This window comes from Falco biarmicus, chromosome 7 (assembly GCF_023638135.1).
Source record: "Falco biarmicus isolate bFalBia1 chromosome 7, bFalBia1.pri, whole genome shotgun sequence".
Classification (NCBI taxonomy): Eukaryota; Metazoa; Chordata; class Aves; order Falconiformes; family Falconidae; genus Falco; species Falco biarmicus.
In genome coordinates this window covers 2,722,371-2,744,854 of record NC_079294.1, presented here as the reverse complement: position 1 = coordinate 2,744,854, position 22,484 = coordinate 2,722,371, and the positions used below count along the sequence as shown (strand labels likewise).

Sequence of the window (22,484 nt, the reverse complement as noted above, 5' to 3'; positions counted from 1 at the left end):
ATGGGTAATGGAACGATTTAAGTATTTTTTTCAGACAGGATGGGACAGAGCCACGGTGCTACCAGCAATGTCTTTGCTGTACAGACCCCTGCGCAGCCCCTTCATCAGAGAAGCTCACTGCACCTCATTAACTTTCTTCCACGATCTTCCACCTTTCCAAGAAGATGATGTTAGTGGTATTTCGCAGGGGGGTAAGAAACTGAGGCAGTTCTGACTTGTTCAGAACTGCAGAAGAAATCACAGTGCTACTGGAAATAAAACATGCAAGTTTGCTTCTAGCCCCCGACACTGAGCACAAGGTCCCGGCGCTGAACCAGTTCTGCACAGGGCCAGGGAATGGGACCGTCGGGGAGTAGGAGGTGAGGAGCTGTGCGGGCTGTGTGACAAACATGCCTCAATGAAAGGAGCCATCAACCCAGGGTGATGCTGCATCTTTTTATTTTATTTTTATTTTGCTTCACTAAGCAAATGCAGAGCGAGTGATAGGAGGAGGGGAAAAGGCGGCTTGAAAAAACAAAAACAAAAAAAACAACGAAAAAAAAAATCAAACAGGAGGGAAGAGGCAGCTGCTGGAGTATAAGGGGAAAGTGAGCTGCTACCAAGAAAGAAGTTCATAGATGCCAAGCCCGCACTAATTCTTAATAAAATACAATACTGAAAATAGGATCTGAGAGTCTCCAAAATACAATATCTTAAGGGATCGGCAATAATACAAAATAAGGTTCATTATGTACAAACGAGTTCTGCTCTTGGTCTCTGTACAACGGTGGGAGTGGGAGGCACGGGGACGTGCTCAGTGGAAGTGTTGGGGTGGAGGAGGGCGTGCTTGGACCCGGCAGTGGTTCTTTGAGCTGGGGTGGAGGCGGAGGATGGGGAATGCAGTGGTATCTGGTGACCAGCGGGTCCTGTGTGAACCTCGAGAAGAGCAGCACTACGCTGAAGGCCTTCCTCTTCCTCTTCCTCACCCCGCTGGCCATGCCTGTATGGTTGCAGCTACCTCTGTCCAAATTTGTCCTAAACGGCTTGAGGGCAAAAACAGTTTTCAAAAGGGAGAAGAGAGGGATGTGAGGGCCCTTCCCTCACTTCTCCCAGTCCTTGAGCAGGATCCATCCCAACCTTCCTCTCCAGGGAGCCCTCTCCACTCCCAGCCTGGGGGGAGAGGAGAGGCTGGGGCAGTGCAGAGTGAGTCCAGGGTGCGTGAAGAGGAACAAGCCACAGAGGAACCTGCTGTGAGAGCTGGCCTGGACAGGGACTCGCACGTACAAACACAGGGCAGCCTGCCACATCCCAGATCTCCGACGCTCGTGTCTCGCATTGTCCTTCCATCAAATGGCAGCTGAGGGAATGGAGCAAGGAGACACCTGAGCCTTTCAGCAGGGCTTTTGCCGGGGAGGAAGAAGGGTCAGAAATGGGTGTCTGGGTGCTGAAGAGGATGGCATAGATGAGGTCATTTCAGCACCAGGCTTGGCAAGTCTGGCCTGAAGGGTGGTGTGGCAAGAGTTCGCAACCTTTGGTGCCAGCACTTAGAAGGAAAAGGTCTAAAAGACTCTTTGGTGACCCTGGCCAATTCCAACATGCCACCTCTTTCCTGACAAGGCAGACCTGTCACCAGAGATGCCAGTATGTCCTCAGTGGCTTTCACAACACTGCTGTACACACAGAGGATGTGAGGGGAACGATGGCTATCCAACAGCCCTCCAACAGGCTGCAGCGCTCTCCTTGGTGGTTCCTAGAAAGACCCCACGTGGCATGAAGCAGAGCTAGGGATGGAGAGCCGGGATGGGGATCAGGTTATGGGAGCGGGTTTCTCTCACCCACTCTCAAAGCGGGAGGCCTCAGATCAAAAAGTGAGAAGGCCACTGACGTGGTTAGCACTGCACTGTAGGGCCCAAGCTGGGAACAGAAAAAGAAATACCACCCCTGCCAAAGCAAGGGTGCCAAGGGTGGGGAGAATTGGGTTGTGGGGAAAAATTGTTATTTATTTCAGAGCTCTGGTTGCCCAGAAGCTTCTGGCTAATTTTTACGGTGGTTTATCTGTCTGGGATCTGTCTCCCCCACTCCGTTTGCGTGCAGATCTTTGCAGATAGTTGGTGTGGAAGTTATGTAGGTATGTCCATCAAGAGAAAACTAGAGCAAGGAAGAACTAGGTTTTCTCTCAATGGAAGCAGAAGTGTACTAACAGATGGAGGGAAAGGAATGAATGAGCTCAAACTCTCCAGAGCCATCTCTCCAGCACCAGTATTACCCACTCCTAAGCCCCCCAGGCAGGACAGCAAAACCAGCACTTTCTTTCCCTCCTTCAGGTGCATCTGATGTAGCCAAGGGGTACACACCTGGGGACAGCCCCCTTGATCTGGAGGCTTTGGGGAGTGAGCTGAGAAGTTTGGGGGCTTCCCCTGATCTCCCTCCACTCCAAGGTGAGCCCACATCCATAGGGTAGTGCTCATTTAAGCAGGAGGTAAGGCCAGGAGAAGAGGGTGTCTCAGGGCTTCGCCAGACATTTATTGCTGGTTCTGGCAGTCCTGCAACTCCCCTCAGAGAGATCTGTACTAACGGGGGGGCATGGGGAAGGGGAGAAGCTGAACCCAAGGCCAGATTAGGAGTGTCTGAATGCAGCGTCCTCTCCCGACAAGTCCCCTCAGTTGCTTGGTGAGGAGGGGAATCCTGCAATCAGACAGATGAGGCCTTGAGGTCCAGCAGCTGCTACAAGTATTCAGCTGTCTCACTGGAGCTTGTCTCCCTGAGAAAAAGAAAAGACAAGGCATCAGTCAAGGTTCACTGCAGCCTCCTATGCAAATTCACCTCTGTGAGCCCAGCTGGTTTGCTCTGACAGGGATGGAGCCCTTCCCCAGGGCACTGAATGACCAGCAAGCCTGGGACCCGCTGAATCACCAGTCCTCCTCAGCTCTGTGCCAGTGGGACACTAATCTATGGAGTCCTGAACTTCTGCTCTAGAAAAATAAACTTGGTCTTATGCTCCCTGCCAGCACGGGCCTCCTCCAGCCGCTGCTTTTTAGCTAACTGCATCCCGGGCAGCTCAGCTGTCCTCAGCTCGCAGCAGAGGGGACAGGGCTGTTGCTCACTCCCAGACACCACGCTGTGCTTTGGGGCTCGGAGGGTGGCCCCCAGCTGCTTACCTCTCATGGAACCGCTCTTTGAGGTGGGCGAGAGTTGGGTCAGTTTGGTTCTGGTCAGGACCCTCCAGCTGGGATTTGCTCAGATATTTGGCCGTCCCATGTGTCCTGGCCAGGTGAGGCCTTCCCTCCTCAGACTGCCCTTTTTTGGGCTCCCACCCCTCAGGATGGTCCATGGTTAGAAAGGAGCTATAGCTCTCTTCTAAAGAGCCAGCACCTTCATCATAGAAAAGGAGGCTCCGTGACTGAACTGGAAAAAAGGAGAGCATTGGTTAACAATGAGGACAAGGTCTCTTGCAACGGATGTGGGTCAGGGTGGTGGTTTCAGCATGTGCTCCCCCAGCTATGGCCTTGTCCGTGTGTAACCGTGCAGGATGCCTGCTGTGCAGGATACCCATCTCCCCCCAGCTTCAGGAGGTAAACGCCTCCCTGGACACACAGCCTCTTCAGAAGACAATCAATCAGCCCTGGAACTTTTGCCTCATATTCCTTCCTTTGACACTCGTCATGTTTTGGGACAATGGTTAGCAGAGAACAAGCCCAAACAAGGTGCTGTTATCAGACTGACAGGCCAGGACTCTCTCCTCACCAGAGCCCCAGCATATGGGGTAGGCACCAAGGGGAGGACGCTACCCTGAACCAAGGGCATCAAGACAAGAACTGGAAATGGGTTAAGAGGGTGAAATGCAGGAACCACGTTAGACTCACTCTTACTAGTTGTGTAAATGTCTGGTGCTGGTGTTGCTTTCACTGTCTGTGATGATGAAGAAAACTCAGGGAGACAGGGCATCAGGGATCCCAGGATCAGAACGAAGCAGAGTGCCAGCACCTAGAGAGATCAGCACAGAGTTAGTGCCACTAGCCATGAGGAAATGCTCCCCCTGCAGCACACAAGCATGAGGCCGTGTGAGAATGTGTGGTCATTGCTGCGGTCCCCCAGGGAGGGAAAGGGCCCACTCTGCTAATCTCTGCTGCAAATCTAAGGAGGGAAGTCAGAAGCTTCCTAGTGTTCCTTTATTTGAAGTACTTCTGGTTCAATGGTGAGACCTTGCTCAGCCAGTTGGTGAGAGACAGGGGAAGGCATAGCTGGGGAACAAGCTGAGAAAAAGGGAGACTCAATAGAAGGGATGAACTCTGCCTCGACCAAAGGGAACCTGACCATTGGCTCAGCAGCAGCTGTAGTGTGCTGTAAGAAAACAAGCTCACTGGGACAAATCTGTGAGGCACCACAGCACATAGCAAGGTGAAGCTACTGTCCATGCAAGGACAGAAATGACAGCAGAACTGCAGCTGCCTAATACCTGATAGCAAGGATAGAAAGTGCAAGGAAAGGGTTAAATTTATGCTCAACATGCACTATTCAGGACCATGTGTCTGTGCCTTCTGCTGTCAGGCAGACCAGTCAGAGCTACTGGGCAGTGATAAAAGGAAACTGGCAGATGAAAGCTCCCTGGAAATCCCCCTCTGGTAGGTCTGCACCTGTCTGCAAATTCTGCCCTAACAGTAAACCTGCCGTGAGATGCCAGTGCTGATTGTAAGGGACTCTGTGGCGTTTAAGGAACTGCCAGTACAGAGCGAGAGGGGCACATGGGAAAAGATACAGAGCGAAATACTTATTATCTGAATACCCATGTGCTGTGAGTGGTTTGTAACAAGCTGCTGCCAGCTCAGTGCTCAGACTGAGCAACACCGAAGAGGCAACGCATCTGTTGGTGATTTCTACTACCTATGCATACACTAGTTAAGTTTGACCTGTGGGGACAGCAGTTTCTTGAGTGCTTTTCAGAATAGCCACCTATTTTGGAATAGTCATGCCTAAGAAACACACAGAAGCTGGTACACCAGGGTAATTTTGACCACCAGTCGATTCCAGGAGATGTGGAATATCAAATAAATAGCACAGGGATTCTACACTATGTAAAAAGGGCTTTTAATTGTCCAGACTCTCCATGGCTGTTTTTAAAGTAAGGAAATTAAGTGTGGACAGCATAGACACTAAGCACATCATATCAGGCACACAAGGTATTTAGAACCCTTATCCCACAAAAACAGGGGAAAAAGTAAATTCTGAATAGATGTTTCTTGCAATTCACAGAATCATAGAATCAGTGAGGTTGGAAAAGACCTTTAAGGTCATTGAGTCCAGTCATTAACCCAGGACTACCAAGTCCACCATTAAACCGTGTCCCTAAGTGCCATGTCTATGTCTTTTAAATACTTCCAGGGATGGTGATTCAACCAAGCCCCTGGGCAGCCTGTTCTAGTGCCTGACCACCCCTTCCATGAAGAAATTGTTCCTAAAACCCAATCTAAACCTCCCCTGTCCTGTCGCTTGTTCCCTGGGAGCAGAGACCGACCCCCCCTGCCCACAGGCCCTGTCAGGCAGCTGCAGGGAGCGACCAGGCCCCCCCAGCCCCCTCCTCTCCAGGCTGAGCCCCCCCAGCCCCCGCCCGGCTCTGGACACGCTCCAGCCCCTCAGTGTCCCTCTGGCCGTGAGGGGCCCAGAGCTGAGCCCAGGGCTCGAGGGGCGGCCTCACCCGTGCCGAGCGCAGGGGGACGGGCACTGCCCCGGCCCCGCTGGCCACGCCGCGTGGGACACCAGCCAGGGCACTGCTGGCCTCCTGGGCCACCCGGGCACGCTGCCAGCTCATGTTCACCCAGCTGTCAACCACCCCCCAGGTCCTTTCCCCCCAGGCAGCTTTCCAGCTGCTCTGCCCCAAGCCTGTAGCACTGTGTGGGGTTGCTGTGACCCAAGTGCAGGACCCGGCACCGAGCCCTGTTGAACCTCATACAATTGGCCTCAACCCATCGATCAAATTATCACAGCCAACTTCTAGAAAGGGGAGCCAGCCCTGTGAAGCCTGTTATTCTCTTCTAAAACAAAACAGGCTTTACGGGCTGCAAAAGACCTGTATACTTAACTTCTCGCTTTACATGGCTTCCAGCTGGGGCTTTGCAAACCAGTGTTGTTTGTACTCTGTTTCAGGTTAACTCTGGTTGATGCTCTGATTTGGTTCCACTTCAAACTCCTTAACACTCCATAACAATAACTCTTGGTTTGACTCCAAGTACCATTCATCTCATAGCTTTTTACTGTCTCACCATTTTGACCTCTTCAAAAGTGAGGGGGACTAATCTAGAGGAGACTACTGCAAAACCATTTGGAAAGGTGGAGGCAAAATTAATCAAAAAAAGACATCCTGAGCACATAGTTATCACATGCTGCACCGTCAGACTGGGAGGAAGTAGCAGATGGAGTGGCAGAGAGCCGTTATGGCTCTGGCAAGATCCAACATTTTTAAGCTTGGCTTGGATGATGGATTGTATCAAATCTGCAGATGGGGGAGACTACGAGCAGACTGGCTTTTGGTCAGGATTCAGATTCAGAATGATGTTGACCATGGGGAGAAGTGGTCCAAGAGAACAGTGGGCAGATCCATGTAGACAAACGCCGAGACCTGCAAGGCAGCAGGTCTGGTTAACAGAGGAAACATGTTAGTGACTACGTGGCCAGGCAGCTGTACTAGAGGACGATCTGAGAGTTAAAATGGAGCACAAGGTGGGCACAAGCCAGTGGTGTCACTTTGCAAATGGCAAATCTCAGCCCAGGCAGTGTTGAACAGGCTTTTTGGCTGGCTCTGTACTGGCTTTCAGGTGGAACCCTGTGTCCAGCTTTGGGTCCTGTACTTCCAAAAAGATGTGGGGCAACTGGAGAAAGTCTGTAAGAGAGCTCTGGGAACAAGCAGTGATTCAGTAATTCAGCCTGCAAGGGAAGACTGAAGAAATAGTGGTGATCTAGCAACCAGACTGAAGTGAGTTGCTCAAAAACCAATAGCTTTCAAATATGTAAAATGTAGCTGCACAAGTAAAATGTAGCTACACAAAGGGAGGGTAAACTGATCTTCCTTACAGTGGGCAGAAGAAGTTGTAATAGGCTTAAGCTGTTGCAAGCAAGATTGAGATGAGATAGCCAGAAAGCCTTATCTGGGAAAGATAACAAAACACTGGAATGGTTTGCCTGAGGAGGCTGAAGACTGCTCACCATTGGAGGCCTTCAGGAACTGGCTGGACAAATATACAGCAGGAATGGCACAGGGCTAAATAAAAAGGGTACTCTGCTCCACTCCCATGCTGCAAGGCATGATGATTCCACATATCTGTCATGATAAGGATTGATAAGGAGTGCTGTATTTGAAAATGGAAACTCGGAGGCCTATGAGAGGAACTGGCCAAAGATAGAAAAGCAAATTACAAATTCTTGAAATGCTTCAAAGCTAGGAAGCCTGAGAGAGTTGGTGTGTGGGCTGGGATGCTGTGGAACTGAAGGGAGCAGCAAGCAGAGATAAGACATTGTTGGGAAGCTAAATTAGATATTTTATCAGCCTACAGCACAGGCGTTGTCTGTAAGGCCCCTCTTCTGGACTGGCTCGTTCCAGGTAGTAGTGAAGAAGAATTGCTGGAGCCAGGGGTGCTCTGATGAGCTGCTCCATTAAGGAACAATGAGTCACTGGGACCAGCTGGGTCACACCCGAAAATGTGGAAAGAACTCCGGAGCGAAGCCACAGAGCAGCCCGCAGAAAGGACAGTTGGTCATTAAAATCTGGTCTGACATGGGGGCAGCAAAGAGCAGCAAAATCTGAGCAGCTTTCGAAAGGAGGAAGTGCTGGAAATTACAAGCGGGGGCTCTGGAACCGAGGAAATTCATTGAACCGAGAGCAAAAAACAACCCCTCAGGACACTGAGGGTGCTGAGAAAGTGTGGCAAGCACCTCACCATCTGTTTTGTATTTCATGGCTGTTAACAGTATGGAAGTGATAACTAGATATAGATAACTAACTTTGACAAACTTGTCACAAGCCGTTGCTACGACAATCCTGCAAAGACATCATAGGGTTGAAGGTTATATTTTTATTGTGGATCAGAAACTTCCCCCCGGCAAAAAATGAGATGACGAATAAGCAACTGACTCTATTTACGGCCATACTGGCGTGCCCCCAAACTCCACAGTGAAGCCAATATTGCTTAACCATGACCCTCTACTATGAGAAATGAGAGGCAACCATGGATTACCAAAACCAACAGACAACTCCGGATAATTTTGGTTAGTCAAAATGGCAAATTAAGAGAATTTCAGCTGGATTTAACAAAGCCTGATATGCAGGCATAGCAAGAACAGATGTCATTTCTTGCTGATAAACACAAGGTAATGCCCACTGGGAGGAATATTGAAATGTTCATCTGCCCTGCTGACTTAAACACTAAGCAATACCAACTCAGCAAAAGAAAACTACCCAGTGTGATGGAAGCTCATTGAAGATTTTTGCTGAATGGCCGATAGCCAATGAAAACCAAACAAAGTGTTGTTCTGCTCAAAGAACAAGACAGTGAAAATGCAGGAATTGTTCTAATGGTGTTGCATAAACAACTGGCAATACTGATGTATATATGACACAGGGCCCCGTTCTGGTGACTCTAACAGGAAAGGAGAGAGCAGACATAACGGACAACAGAGCCAGGCAGTGAGGAAGAGGGCAGAGACAGACAATCGACAGAGCTGTCTGGGGAAGCATGGCCAATAAAGAAGATGGAAATGAAGCTTATACCATTAGGCAGGTCCCGGTCTGCGTGGAAGCCATTTTGTAAGGTCTGGAGACTTTCCCAGCTACCAGAGCCTGCAGCTTCTGTAACTGCTGGAGTAGAGTCCTGGGATAGGAAACAACCCAAATCAAAACTTGATAAGGAGGTAGCAGCCAGTAAATGATGCAATGATACCACTACTCCCTTCGTATTTTACCCTGATTTTCCCTTCTTGTGAAAACAAGTATCTCCCCCTTGCTATATCTTGCCCAAGTTCTCCAACTGAGCAGCCTTGGGAAGCAAGAAGCAAAAAAGGGTGAGTTTGAGATACAGTGTGCAGGTACTGCAGGAGCAACACCCCAAGGTGCTGTTACTTTGAGGTAACACCCTCCGTCTCCTCACCAGTAGATCCACCACAACCTTCACTGCAACTACCCACCAATATGAATGTCCCATTCATTTAGGACTCCTGGGTGCCTCAAAGCCCAGCCAGTCAACTCCCAGAGCAATGGAGAGGCAGGCTACCATGAAAACCAAGCTCTGGGGTGGAGGATTAATGTTGTAGTCATGTCAGACCTTGAACACAGGCCTGCCTTCTCCCACTTCACTCAGAGACACAAGCTCTGCAGCATGACCTGTGCCCTGAACCATATGGCAGAGAGAGAAATAAAAACCAGTTATGATCCCCTCCAGCTTCTTCAGTCTCGGCAAGCTCTGCAGAGGTATGTGGGCAAAGCCAAATCTTGAGTTCCACAATTCATTCTCTGGCTGCCCCAGCTGGAACACGTGCTAAGGTCTCTCTGCCCTGTTTAACTGAATGCGGGCATTGGCACACATAAGCACAAAACAGTGGTGGGTGTGTTACTAAGATCCACCAAACCCTTCACTGGGCTGGTGAAGAAAACTGGGATGAGGGAGACTACAGATCACACCATTCCCAAGAGCTGCAAATTACTGAAATGCATACTATGCGTATTTCCCCCTGGGAGCACTGACTGTTTTACACAAATATGTTTGAGCTTTTATAAAATGCCAGGTCCTGGAGCCAGGAGATTGCAGGAGAATCCCAGCTTTGCCTCTTTCCAAATCCTCTTGTGCTCCTTGTACATATGGAGAGAAGCACAGAGCGTCCCACTGGCAGTGCTCAAAAAACAACCCCAATTAGAAAGAACACAATGTGTTTTTGGAAAAAAAAAAAAAAAAAAAGTGTATCCTGGCTTTTAGGACAATCTCCTGATTTTGCAGGGTGGGGCTCATGCTTTTTCAGCAGCAGGGCTGCCCACGCTCCCAGAGAGGCCAGGCGGCAGGCTGTACCCTGTGGATGAGAGCAGCTGGGCAGATGGGAGGCTCTGGCCACTGGCACACCTCAGCTGGACCATGCCCGACAGCCCCTGGCCCCGGCACCGGTGGCTGGCCTGGAAGCCGGGGCTAAGGCACTGGTGTCATGAATGGGAGGAAGGAGTGAGGCAGAGCCTCAAGGAGTGCTCCATGAGCTGTAGTGGCAGCAGAGGGATGGGCGAGAGGGGACCGGCTGTGGGTTTCCCCTTTAATTCAAGCTGGGGGTGACAGAAATGGGGCAATTGAAATAAGTGTGTGCGTCCCCAGCCCTGCAGCTGACCCTGCCCTTGCTCACACCTGCTGCACTCAGCAAGAGGGAGCAGAGCTGGGCCCTCCTCCAGCTCCTGCTGCCCACCCCTGCAGTGGGGATGGGAATCTTCCATTATTTTCTTCCAAGGAAGCAAATTTCCCTAGTGATCAGTTAGCCAGCTCTGTATATTAGAAGCACAAGTGCTCACCAGATTCTTAGGTAAGGGAGCCAGTGGCCTGTTCTGAGGCTGTGGGAGCAGCTTGCCCCTTTCAGGTGAGCAGCAGCAGCAGCAGATGGGAGGTAGATTTTCCAGGCTTGCTTTGCAAGGGAAAGAGGCAAGGCAAGGGCCAGGGTACCACATAGGCAGGGGTTTGGCCTGGATTTGGTGGGAGCTGGGATCTCCACCTTTATTAGAGGAATGGGCTTTCCCTGTATTCAACAAGTCTGTTCAGCTCTTTCTCGAGAGAAACCTGAAAGAGCCACATTATGTCCAGGGCCTTGTATTCCTCCAAAGAGCCCAAGACCAGAAACAGTGGGTCTGAGAGGCTGGTGTGAAGGGCCTCTCTCAGTGCAGCTACCCTGGAGGCAGCCAGAGGCCTGGAGTGCAATGGGGAGAGCAGCATGAGCCCAAACAGCTGCAGGGAGAGGGAGGAAGAGATATGAGAAATGCGCCTTCCCTCCCCTCCCCTTGCTGCAGCACAGCCTGGCCATCCCAACACAAACATTCCAGGCTCACTAACCAAACCCAGCTGCCTTGCTGCTGCCACGGGCTGAAAACCAGCGCCTCGACGAGCAGCACCCGTCCCACCAGGAGCTGGAGGAGCCTGCCTTTCTCTTCTTATCCCTCTGCCCCAGCACACCCCCCAGCTTCCCTACCTGCCCACCCCACCCCACCCACAGAGGGTCAGGTCTAGCCCCTCTTACCTGTTTGCATTTTCTAAGGTCTCCACTTTTTTCCAGAGTTCATTGTTTTCTGTCGTGTATGTCTCAACCCTGCGGGAATAAAACCCATGGCCAGTTAGTTACAAAGGCCAGACAGATAAGGAAAATGTAGTCCTTGCCTCTCTCGGGGAGTGGAAGTTCAGTGGCCTCATCCATCACCTGCGAATATGGTCCTGGAGCCAGATGTTCCAGGTCTGTCCGGTGACAGTCAGCCCCAATGGACCAGGAGTGAGATTGCAGGTGGGCTACGTGTTCCTGTTCCCAGTTCAGGGCTGGGAAAGCCAGTAGCACCCTGTTACAAGCAGGTCAAGTCAGGACAGATCCGAGGTTTTGCAGGCATTTCCATCACTTCCAAACCCCGTTTAAGGAGCATGGAAAAGGAAGAGGGGGACAAATTCAAACCTCTCCCACCCCGCCTGGGAACCTGCCCTGGCTGCGCCTTGGGGGTGAGAGCCGGGCCCCGGTGTGCGGACGCGGGGCAGCTCCGGCTGCAGGCGCTGGGGGGCAGCAGAGAGCCCGCAGCCTCCGCCCGCTGCCTCGGAGCGTGGCCGGGCTGCGGCGGGCCGGGGGCCGGGGCATGGCTCCAGGGCGCAGGGAGCCAGGCCAGGGCCGCGGCCTGAGCCTGCTGCCGGCTTCCAGCACAGCCTCCGAATCAGGCGTTCCGTGTAAAAACTGGGCTTGCAGCGAAGGTGTCAAACTGAATGGTGAAGGGCCCAAGCACAGGTTCTGACAAACCAGCTCTTACAGAAAGCCAAGTTGACCAAAGACTTTGTTCCATTAAAAAAATTCACTGAATGCTGCTTTTGGTTCACATTTAAACCTGGCATTGTTTGAAAGCCATCTGTCACAGCAATGCACTAGCGTAACAAACCACTGAGTACATACAGGCACCACAGCCACGTCTGGGGATGAGGCCCCAGCACAAAGCCCTGGCCCTGCCACTTCAGCAAGGCCAGCCAACTCCCCAGCCCCAGCCTGACGGAGCTGGGTGTCAGTGTGGGACGCTAGCTGGAAGTAACGTGTTCCGCACACTCACGTGCACACCGAGGTGCTGCTTATGGAAGGACATGAGAACTTGACAGTGCCTTGAGTCATCTGGATTTATTCAGTATTTCTGCATGCTTAGAGAAGATAAACAAATAGCATCAGGGAGAAGAGTTAATTAAAGCTGGGGTTGCGGGCTGGTTTTTTTCCATTTTGCTGATCTCAGGTGGTGTTAGTAACAGGAAAGATGATGATATTTAAACAGAAATGTGAATTTGCACCTGGATCCTGGAATTCTTCTTTGCCTGCGAATGCCTATAAGGGGCTGCTAGTACAGAGGGGATCACAGGATCAGGCCCTCAGGGGTTATTTTCTACCCCGTCAGTGTCATGTGATGATACCTTAGGCTTATACCTACCATATGTGCAGGACCTCAGGGTTGCAAGGAGAAAAGCAAAGCTCATGCAGGGAATAGTAGAAGGGAGGGAGTGTGGGAAACAACTGTAGTGGCAAGGTTTTTTCTTGCTATCAAATGTGGGTGTGTCCACCCTCACGGGGAAAGAGAGAGGGAAAACCCGTGGTCAGTGCCCTCAGAGGGCCTGCTGGTTATAGGACAGACAAAACAGAAGCAACTTCTAGTGGGGAAACATGACTTTTACCCAAAATCCCACCTTGTTGGTAGCCAAAATGGCCTGTGTTCTGCAGGAGATGAGCCAAACCAAGCAGTTGGAAGCACAAGGTTTCTAAAGCAATCTTTACCCTGCAAGAGGATTTCTAGGAGGGAGGGGAGTAGGGGCAGGATCCCAAACCAAACTTATGTGCAGCCAGCCTTGCAAGGAACTGTATTCTTTGAGCAATTCAGAGACAAAAGCACTAGAAAGCGGGGCTGTGCATGGACAGGACTCCTTTTCCAAAGGTAAGACTGAAAAGAACTTACTTTTTCTCTAGACACTCCACATATTCTTTCTTCTTCCTGCGACTCTCCTGAGCAGAGATCTGAGGGGGCAGCCATCAGAAAGGAGTCAGTATCATAAGCCTCTAGACATTTCTTTGTGGTTCCCTCATCTTGCCTGTTCCCTGCACACACAGCACCCTAAAGGCAAATGGGGAAGTTGCCTTCCATTCAGTCTGCCATTCCTACCAGTCTCCAGACCAAAACCGGGAGGGACGGATGCTGTAGGTATGCAGTTTTCTTTGGCCTGTAGGCCACAACCATTTATTGCAGTATGCCTGACCCCCTTGCAGCTGAGAGCATCTTTAGCGTTGCTTTGAACTCCTCTGACTCACACGGGTACGTGCTGTGGCCATCTGGGCAGATTCTGCCCCAGACCACTTCTGAGTCATTGGGTGACTAATTCAGGGTCTCATCACTTCTCCCATGGGATGCTTTCTAATCACAGTTGAAAGTCTCACAGCCTCTGCCTGGCTAACGAGCTCTGTGGATCACCCATCCTGCACCATGCAATGGCTCTTGCTTCCCTGCCCCCACAGCAAGGGCTGACCAAGCTGGTTTGTCTGACCTTAGCTTCTGGGCCCCATCCCAGGCCATGCGCTCCCAGGAGCTGGGCTGGAAGCCACACTTCCCAGATATAGCTGCATGCACAGCATGCATGCAGAGATGCACCATGGCACCATTTCTGGTGCCATGTAAAGCTCGTGCCAGTGTACCAAAGGTGGGACACCACCTTTTCTGAGCTGCACTGCAGCTGAGGAGGCGAGGGTAACTATAGCACCGGTCAGCTGAGGACATTCTGGAATCATGGAAACTGCATGGTTACATTTTTTTTGCAGTCACCTTGTTCTTGATTTTCCTCCTGACCCTCTTCAGTGCTTTCTCCTCTGCTTTGGTGAGGGGCAGCTTGGTAGGAATGGGGTAGCCCTCAGCAATCAAGGTGCGTTTCTCCTCTTCAGTCAGGAGCAGCGGGCCAGAGGTCCCTTGTAACTTCTGAAACACAAAGAGAACACCTGTCAGTGTCAGCAAGGAGTTCTATCCCAGTGAACCTCCTTAAAGCCTCGCAGAGCAGCTAGGGGCTCAGTACAAACTGGTGCAGGGCAGTGCTCTTTCCTGTTCTCAACCTGATCCTGGGGGGCACAGCCCAGCAGCTGCCTTCCTCCTTTACTTGGAGGGCATCTGCTTCTCCATGGAGAGGCTGGCCACACGTTTACACTGCAGGACCCTGCCAAAGAACTTCTGGGCGATGGTTAAAACACAGTCTGGGTATGGGAATTCTCAATTATTCCTTTCTCCTCCATTAACCTCTTCAGAAAGTTCTGCAGTGCACAGGCCACTTCCCAAAGTACGAGGTGACAGACAGCACTTGCTAAAGCAAGGAAGCTGCTGGTAGGCATTGTGCAAGACTCATTGTGCCTCTCCTCACTCCTGTGAGCATCCTCACATCCCTGTGCTAAGACATCACATTGACTGGCCAGAGCATTTCAGCTTGGAGGCCTTAACAAGGGCAAGATCCCCTACATGAGCCTTGGAAAGAATCCAACTCTCTCTGAGCACCAAGGAGCCCTGTGTCCCAGTGACATCCTGCTGCCTCCTTACGTGTGGTGCTGTGAGGAGAGGTGAGGAGGAGATGGCAGTAGAAGAACGAGCAGCAGGTCGAGCTGGGCTGGAGGGAGGCAGGGACCGGGGGCTCTGAGATCCATCGCTGTCACTGCCATGGCTGCTGGGTGGAGTTGGAGGCATCTGCACCAGGTCATCTACTGAGAAATAAGGATATCAAGTCAATGGCCGCCATGTCATCCTGTTGGTACAGAAACAGGACCCCGAGTAGCAACAGGGAAAAGCACTGCCATAACACAGGACTGAAAGGAGAGGGTGATGACTCTGATAAGACAGGCTGGGTCTGAGAACAACGCTGGACTGAGCACTGCCCAAGACAGAGGCGAGGCTGACCTCAAATGTGCTAACCAGGAACTGCAGGAGTCAGACAGCTGGCAGGGTCTTTGCCAAGACAGTGAGGGTATTTACAAAGCAGTAAGGTACGCTGGTGTCAACCAAAATGGTGTACAAAGCCCTTGATGTTTTGCTCCATAGCCTGTTCACAAGTACAGGAAAATCTGTGAGAGAAAAGCTCCTCCAAAAGCACTGCAGAGCTCACACACTTGCCAGTACACTTGATCCAAAGGGGCTCTGATCACTCAGTTGGTTTCCAGCGCTTCAAAACTGCCCCCACTTTGTACTGGAGAGCCCTCGGGGCCTTAACGAGGTGGGAATCTGCCTAAGGAATGTCTCTCTGTGGCAGTGGGAGTTCCTATAGTGCTTTCATTTGTGCATCGGCAGATTTTCAGATGCTTGGGTTTCTTTCAAATTAAACTGGATCCTGAATTTCCTGACTTTCAGATGGTTGTTTTTGGATAACACTACAGCCTCTCTGAGGATTTTAAAGGCACTCTTGCTGAAGTAGCCTGTTTTCCCTGGGAGTCCCCGATGAACAATCCTCTGTGTGGCTGCTGGTCCAGACACTGATCTGAGTTGGAACAGTGCAGCACTCACTCCTCTATTGGTCTGTGCCCCAGTGCTACCTTGTGTGCATGGCTCTGCCCTCAGGTGTTGTCTTTCCTCCCTGTATAGTAATGATCTATATCTGAGTGATATAGAGGGATGTAAGTCAACCAGCAAATTCTATCTTCTTACCTGCAGGCACATTTAGAAACTGGTTCACCTCTTTGGGTTCAGCTTTGATCACAGGTGCTGGAGTCATTTCTATGGGAGTCTGTGGAAAAGAAGCAGAAAGAGCTCTTGGGTGCTGCCACCTCTCTGCCCAGAGGGTTCCCACCAGTTCTGTTCATAGCTGCTCCTTCCCTGCTCTCTGGCCTGCCCCATCTCACAGGTCTGCCCCAAAGCAGCCTCTCACCACCCATAACAGAAACCAAGAGTCCAAATATAAGCCCCCTGAAGTCTGTGTCACTGGGCACACAGAGTGCAAACACGTTTGCAGAGGAAGAGGCAGTGGCAGATGCTGCCAAGCAATGCACTAAGTACCTCCAAAAGGGAGATGACTTTTATCCTGGGTAATTCTTCCCTTGTTAGACCCAGACAGAAACAACCTATGCATTACCACGGGAAGTCCCTCTTTGATCTGCCTTCATTAGAAATGGGAGTGTAGAGGTTATACAGAACCAGAAACAGAACAACCCCCTGTCCTGCTCACATCATTTTCACCAGGGCTGCTGGGCAGCTGTTTCCAATCAGAGGGGGCTGAGAGTTAAATAAAGAGTAGATTTATTCCCATCTGGGCTATGCTGCCCCTCAGATCCCTGGCTCACCAGCCCCCAGCCCACTATCGGCTGGGGGAGTTTTTACACTAAACAGACACATTGTAAACTCCTCCAGACTGTAAACACAGCTGAGAGAGCACCATGGTATGGCTGCTGAGCACACACAGCAGAGCTTTGAGGGCACAGCAAGTTCAAGCTGTGTAAATAATGGAGGAAGCTTGTGCACAGTTTTGGCTGGAAGTACCCATTTGTTTTGGATGGTTGTTTAAATGGGAAGATCCTCAGCATGAGTGAAAAAAGGAAGTGAACCCCAGAGATGCTCTGCTGTTACCTACTGAGCTGCTACAAGATCGCCAAGGTCTGTGTGAGACTGGTCAGACTTTCCCATCCAACATGGCTGGACTCAAGGCCAGCTGAACTGAGCCTCCAACTCACACCCTTGGCATAAGTGAGCCTCTTTCAAAACAAACGGACTTCTTAAGAACTTAGATATGACCAAAAGACTTGGTCCCTTGTTACTTAGAAATAGTAATTCCTGCTGCTTCATAGGAAGAAGCAAGCAGGACCTGGAGTGGGACCTCCATTTCCAGTGAACAGCTGAGAAAAGTGAGAGGCTGTATGGTAAGCGTGAGGCCATGAAAAAGGCAGTGGCAGAGTGGGGGTCTATTCTCAGGAATAGTGAGGTCACTGGCAACACGTTAGTTGACACTGTTCTCTGAAAAATGCAAATAAGCCAAGAGTGACTATAGGAATACTGGCAGAATGAGGGGACAGGCCTCTAGCACGTGCAAGCTTTAAAGCCTTTGGCCTTTGTGCCAAGGAAACATGCCTGTATTTAACCAAGACTGTAAAGCCTCCATTGCTGGACAAAACCCTCCTTCCACCATTTCCTCTGGAAGGATAAGTTGTCTTGTAGCTTTGCTGCCAGAATCAAGGACATGGTTCTAGGAGTGCTCATCAGGAGTGCTGCTCCTCTGCCTGCCGTTTCAAGAGAAGAACGACAAATAGTGCAGTATCTGGGCTTTGTATCACCTTCTCCTGTCTGTCCAGTGGCTAAATCGCCTAGCAGGACCCTGCAGTCACATGGCTGGGTCTGCATCACCACAGTTGCTGCTGTGTGAGAGCCCAGGTTCCCGATGGATCTTAGATGGGCTCACCTCCTCGGGGACTGGTAGTCTCTGCAGAGGGTTGAGGTTCAGCACTGGTATGGAGCTGGCAGCTAGCTGGGACTCAGGCAGGTCTAGAGCCAGGTTCTGTTCCTGTTTCACCATGATGGAGCAGAGCTTGGGCCCCAGCGACCACACTCCATTCTCCAGCTCTGAAACATGCACAACGTGAGAGTCAAACTCAAGCAAGAACAGGACAAGAAAAAAAAAAAGTCACGCAGACAGCTTCTCCCCGTCTGGGGAGGCTGCCTTTCCAAGTTTAGCACTGTCACCACACAAGCATGTGCAGGCCCACAACACAGAGTACAAAAGAGAATGAACCCCCAGCGTGCAGGGAGCAGACAGGACAGAGCTAGAGGGATTGTGGCTCTGCTCCGCTCTGACTGTGCAGCCTGAGTGCTGGAGGACAGCTGCAGGGTTTCTTCCCTCAGTGATGTCTCAGTCTCATCCTCTGGAGCTTATTTTTATTTAGAGCTCCAGGAGAGGAGGATGCTGGGCTGTTGCTCCTTAGGCAGCATGGCCAGCATCACAGAGCTGCCAGGTGCGTTACCAAGAAGAGCACCATCTCTGTGCTAAAGAGCCGGTGAGAGGGCAAGCACAATGACAGTGAAAGGCTGACAGTGCTGCTTTGGCCTCCCACCGATGTTATGGCAAGTACCTAAGCTTTGTTGCACGACAGCAGACGAGGGAGGTCCATTTCTGTGGAAGGAAGTCCAATGTGGCACCTACTTGTGAGGCTGCTCCTATGGCTGCTCCCCTCAGTGTCACCTCTGAGGCTCCCTCCTCCACTCCATGCTGCTCAGGAGGACTGCCGCCTACAGCCATGCTCTGCTGCCATCGCTGGCAGGGCCAGAAGCAGCAGCAAGGGAAAGGAAGTGTCTGAAGAGAACTGAATGATGCTATGTGGGCATGCTCCCCTTGCTCGCCGCCTGCTCTGTCTCATGCACATCTGTGGTGTAAGCCTGGCTTGTCACTGGAAGTAGAGATCCCAGGAGCTGGGATTCAGGTAGTGGTGGATAAACTGCAGCTCAGATGGGAAAAAAACCTGCTAGGCAGGGGAGCTGCCTGCGCTCTGCTCTGAAGTTTTGGTCCCCTCATTGCTCTTCAAACACTCCAGCCTGCCAAAAAGCTACTCCTAGCTGGCCTGGAGCCTGCATCCTCCTCCCTAATCCTTCTCCCTTCCCTTCCTCTTTTTATCTGACAACCAAAAATGCATTTGGCTTGACACAGGACAAGCTATTGGTAAGTGTGTCACCAGACAGTGCCCCAGTTGGCTCAACGTGAGGCCACAGCTGGGCTTACTCCCCAACCCCTCTGCCCTGCTCTCTGCATACAGCACCCACAGAACCAGGGGTTGCCTAGCTGTCTGCTGCTCAAAGCACCTCTGCAATGAAGGTCTCAGTCTGGAAGATGTCCTGGCAAGAGAAGAGGGAGAGAAAGGTCTTTCTCAGCTCCAGAAAAGCCTGCACAAAAAAACAGTAAAAGCAAGCAGCTGTCTGTGTGGGAGCTGCGATCTGAACTAAAAGGTAGCTTAACATCGTCTTTGCCCAACTCAGTCTCTGTTGCCCTCAGGAGAGGACGGGGCAGAATCCTGCCTCTGGTTTTTGCTTGGACAGAGTGGTGTTTAAGCTTGTGCAAAAATTGTATCAGTTAACACAGTGTTGCTCTTGCCAATGGAATATGTTGTCTTCCTGTCTTTGGTCTAGCACCTCTTATTTTGCTGCCTAGATAGGTCTCTAGCAGAAGCTCATTCCTTCCAGCTCCCTGTGTGACTGGACATCTTCAAGCACAGACACGAGTTCATGTGGCTGTGCTGTGTGCATACTGGATTGCTTCCTAGAACTTCCCACAATGCAGTGGAGCCGACTCATCAGGCAGCGTCTCAGGCAGGGGTGCACTGCACAGCCATGACAACAGAGAGGCTGCTGAGCAGGCACAGACTAAACTGCGTTTTCTCTGTCCTGCTAAGGACACCAAACCCGCAGCTGGTAGTGAAGTCCCGGTTACCCCTGGTATGCTGACAAGCCCTTTCTGATGGAAGGAGGCAAGGTGTTACACAACCACAAGTGTTTGCAGCCGAAAACTTGTATTGACTTCTTCTGCCTGATTACAGCCTGTCACAAAGATGACAGACCTTGAGAGGTCTTCCAGTCTACCCCGCTGCTCTAGGCAAGTCCAACTAAACCTGTGTCAGTCCTGACAGATGTTTGTCTGATTTGATCTTACTCCTCTGGAAAGTGATGAAGAGTCCACAGCTTCCCCCATTAAAACTCTTCTATGGTTTCACTATGCCCACTGTGGGAACATTTTCTCTACTGGCTAACCTGAAGTTGCCTGACTGTGATTTTAATCCTTATCTTCCTCATCCTCCCTTTCTGTTGCAAAGCTCTGCACTTCTTCTCAGAGGCATGGGGCATCCTCTGTCTGGGAGGGCTGCTGCTGAAGTAAGTTACCAGACAAGGGAGAGCAGACCACCAAGGGCTCTCCTCATTCAGACTTGACTCAGTGGGAGAGCAGCCCCCAGTGCTGTGAATCCAGACAGTCCAAGGAGCAGACACCCAAATAAGTATGTGCTGTGCTCCCATTTCCTGTCTACATTCTGACCCTGCTCTCTTTCCCACCCTCTGAGATTTATCTGGGGAGTGATTGGGTTACAGAATCAGAAACACATAAGCCATTGGGGGGTCAATGGGGGACTAAGGAGGCATTTTGTGTGGACACATCTATGTTCTGCTGCCTGAGAGGATGTTTCAGAGGTATGGCCCGTCTGTAACCACTGCAGATTTCACTGTATGTTGTTGGGTGAGGCATGCCAGGAAGCTCATCCTCTGCTCTTGGTGCTCTGTACCTAATGGCAAGAAGTACAGCTGACAGATATCCGTAGCTGCCATGGGCTGAGGAGGTGAGGCAAAGAGCAGTGAGGAAGCAGCACGTGTAGAGGGGTGGGGGCACTAGCCCGAGGCTGGTCCAGCACCCGCTGTTCTGCACAACCCTGGCTTCCCCTGCTCTTGGCATCGAATCACACCCTGCAGTACTGAGGGCTAGCACTGAGAACTGAAGCAGCCAGTCTGTATGCGCAAACCATCTGGAAAGCAAACTCCACTGATAAGCAGGGTCACAATGCACCCAGTGGCTTGCCCTAGCTGACCTGTGTTAGTAGGAACCATGTGGGAAGGGGCAGGATTGGAAGTGTTTTGGAGATCTGCAGAAAAGCTGGGAGAAAGCACATAAATAGCAAGCCTCAGTCAGCTCCAAGCCTAGACAGAGCCTGGGCATTCCTGAGGAGCTTTGCAGACTAAGCAGAGCTTGCTTAATGTTAAAGAAAAGCCATTCCTGGGTAATTAATTTGAAGTGAGTGTCTAAAAGGACCAAGACTGGATGGAGCTGTGCCAGAAGGACTGCACAGTGTTGCAAATACTGGACCTGACTCAGGGCTACACTAGAATATGACTCACACCCAATTACGAGCCAAGATAGCCCTGGAAAGATGGGTTGAATTATCCTGCTGCAAGACTGGGGTATATATATATTTACATATATATAATATACTCCTATACCTGCCACATTAGTGTTAGGCCCTACTCCCTGTATAGAGGTGATCTGCACCCTCTGAGAGCAAGTGCCCGGTCCATCTCAAGCTCTCCTAGGTTATGTGCTGTACACCCTGTGCTGGCCTCTGCCCAAGGATCAGTGTTACACTCCAGTCAGAGGAGTGACGGTCTTGCCTTGGAGACACTGCAGCTGAAGCAGGGGCATGTCCAGACACAGAAGAGAGGAGCAGAAGTGGTGACAAGTGTCTCAGAGAGGAGTCCCTGAGGTAGCTTCATGCAGGCAGACTTCATTTCCCTGCTTTCTACAAACTCATGCTTTTTGCTTCTCATTCCAAGCCTCATCTCCTCCTATTCATTTGCAGGGGCAAAATAAAGATGTTTATGCGCTCATGCTTGTTTGTTTTTTTAGTCGCCTGGTTGCCTGTTTGGGCTGAGTGCCCTCCAAGACTGTATTTGGGTTAAAGCTAAGGAAAAAGAAGTGCAAATGGAAAGCTTTTTTGATACTAAGGCAGAGCCTGCTTGACCTGCCATGAGCCTCTCTCCCAGCACCTCTCTGAGTGGTCCCTAAGGAATGTGGCACTGACGGCTGCGCCCTTCACAGGGACCAAAGAGGCAGCAGAGGCCAGCTCATCTCCTCCTGCCTTGGCGTTTGTACCAAAGAGTTGGGATCATTCCTGGCCATGAGAGGGAAGCCTCCATCCCAGGTCTCACTCTCACTCAAAGGAATTGCTTTCTTCTGTGTATGCTGAGCCTGTGCCACTGCTTTTTCAGGCAGCCTGGTGTCCATCAGCTGTTGGGACACCCACACAGTCCCGCAAATTACAGGACTCTTTGCAAGGATGGCTCTAAAAATATCCAGCCATCATAAATTATCCAGAAATGAATTGTTTTAAAAATAGGTTTTGAAATGACTGTTCCTCTCTGTCTCTTGCTAAAAGATCTGCCGGTAAAGAAGCCACTTAGCTTTCCACATGTACCAGCACTGGTTGCAGCCAGAGACTCATGCTTCCTATATTCAAGCCAAAACCCTGCTGCTTGATGCCAAAACAGACCTGGATCTAGGGCATCCACACCCAGGTTTGCAGGGTCCTAAAGAGACATTGCCTCTCCTATTGCTTGCCAGAAGCTGGCAGCGCACTGAACCACAACCCATTATCATCCTCGTAAATAACAGTTAGCCTGGCAAAGGAGCAATGTGACTGTCAGAGCACAAACTGAAGGAAAAAATGTAGGCTGTGTTTGACAATGGCAGATCAAATTCTTCCCTGGATTAGCCATGCGCAAGCCCAGGGACTAGCCAGTTTTTCCTTAT

General features: G+C 50.9%; 1 protein-coding gene across 3 annotated transcripts in view; it reads right to left on the bottom strand.

Annotated features, from left to right (window-relative positions):
* Window positions 1–421: 421 nt before the first annotated feature.
* Window positions 422–22,484, bottom strand: part of CREB3L1 (cAMP responsive element binding protein 3 like 1) — a 47,075-nt gene continuing 25,012 nt past the window's right edge. For 2 of the 3 annotated variants that reach the window (XM_056347499.1, XM_056347501.1), the window contains exons 3-12: window positions 17,613–17,773; window positions 15,872–15,950; window positions 14,777–14,937; window positions 14,021–14,170; window positions 13,163–13,221; window positions 11,224–11,292; window positions 8,738–8,837; window positions 3,843–3,963; window positions 3,138–3,384; window positions 422–2,740 (exon numbers count right to left, since the gene is read on the bottom strand). In XM_056347499.1, coding sequence (XP_056203474.1) covers window positions 2,704–2,740; window positions 3,138–3,384; window positions 3,843–3,963; window positions 8,738–8,837; window positions 11,224–11,292; window positions 13,163–13,221; window positions 14,021–14,170; window positions 14,777–14,937; window positions 15,872–15,950; window positions 17,613–17,773 — 1,184 coding nt within the window. In that variant the 3' untranslated portion in view covers window positions 422–2,703. The remainder of the gene's footprint in view (window positions 2,741–3,137; window positions 3,385–3,842; window positions 3,964–8,737; window positions 8,838–11,223; window positions 11,293–13,162; window positions 13,222–14,020; window positions 14,171–14,776; window positions 14,938–15,871; window positions 15,951–17,612; window positions 17,774–22,484) is intronic. The other variant, XM_056347500.1, reaches the window with a different exon arrangement.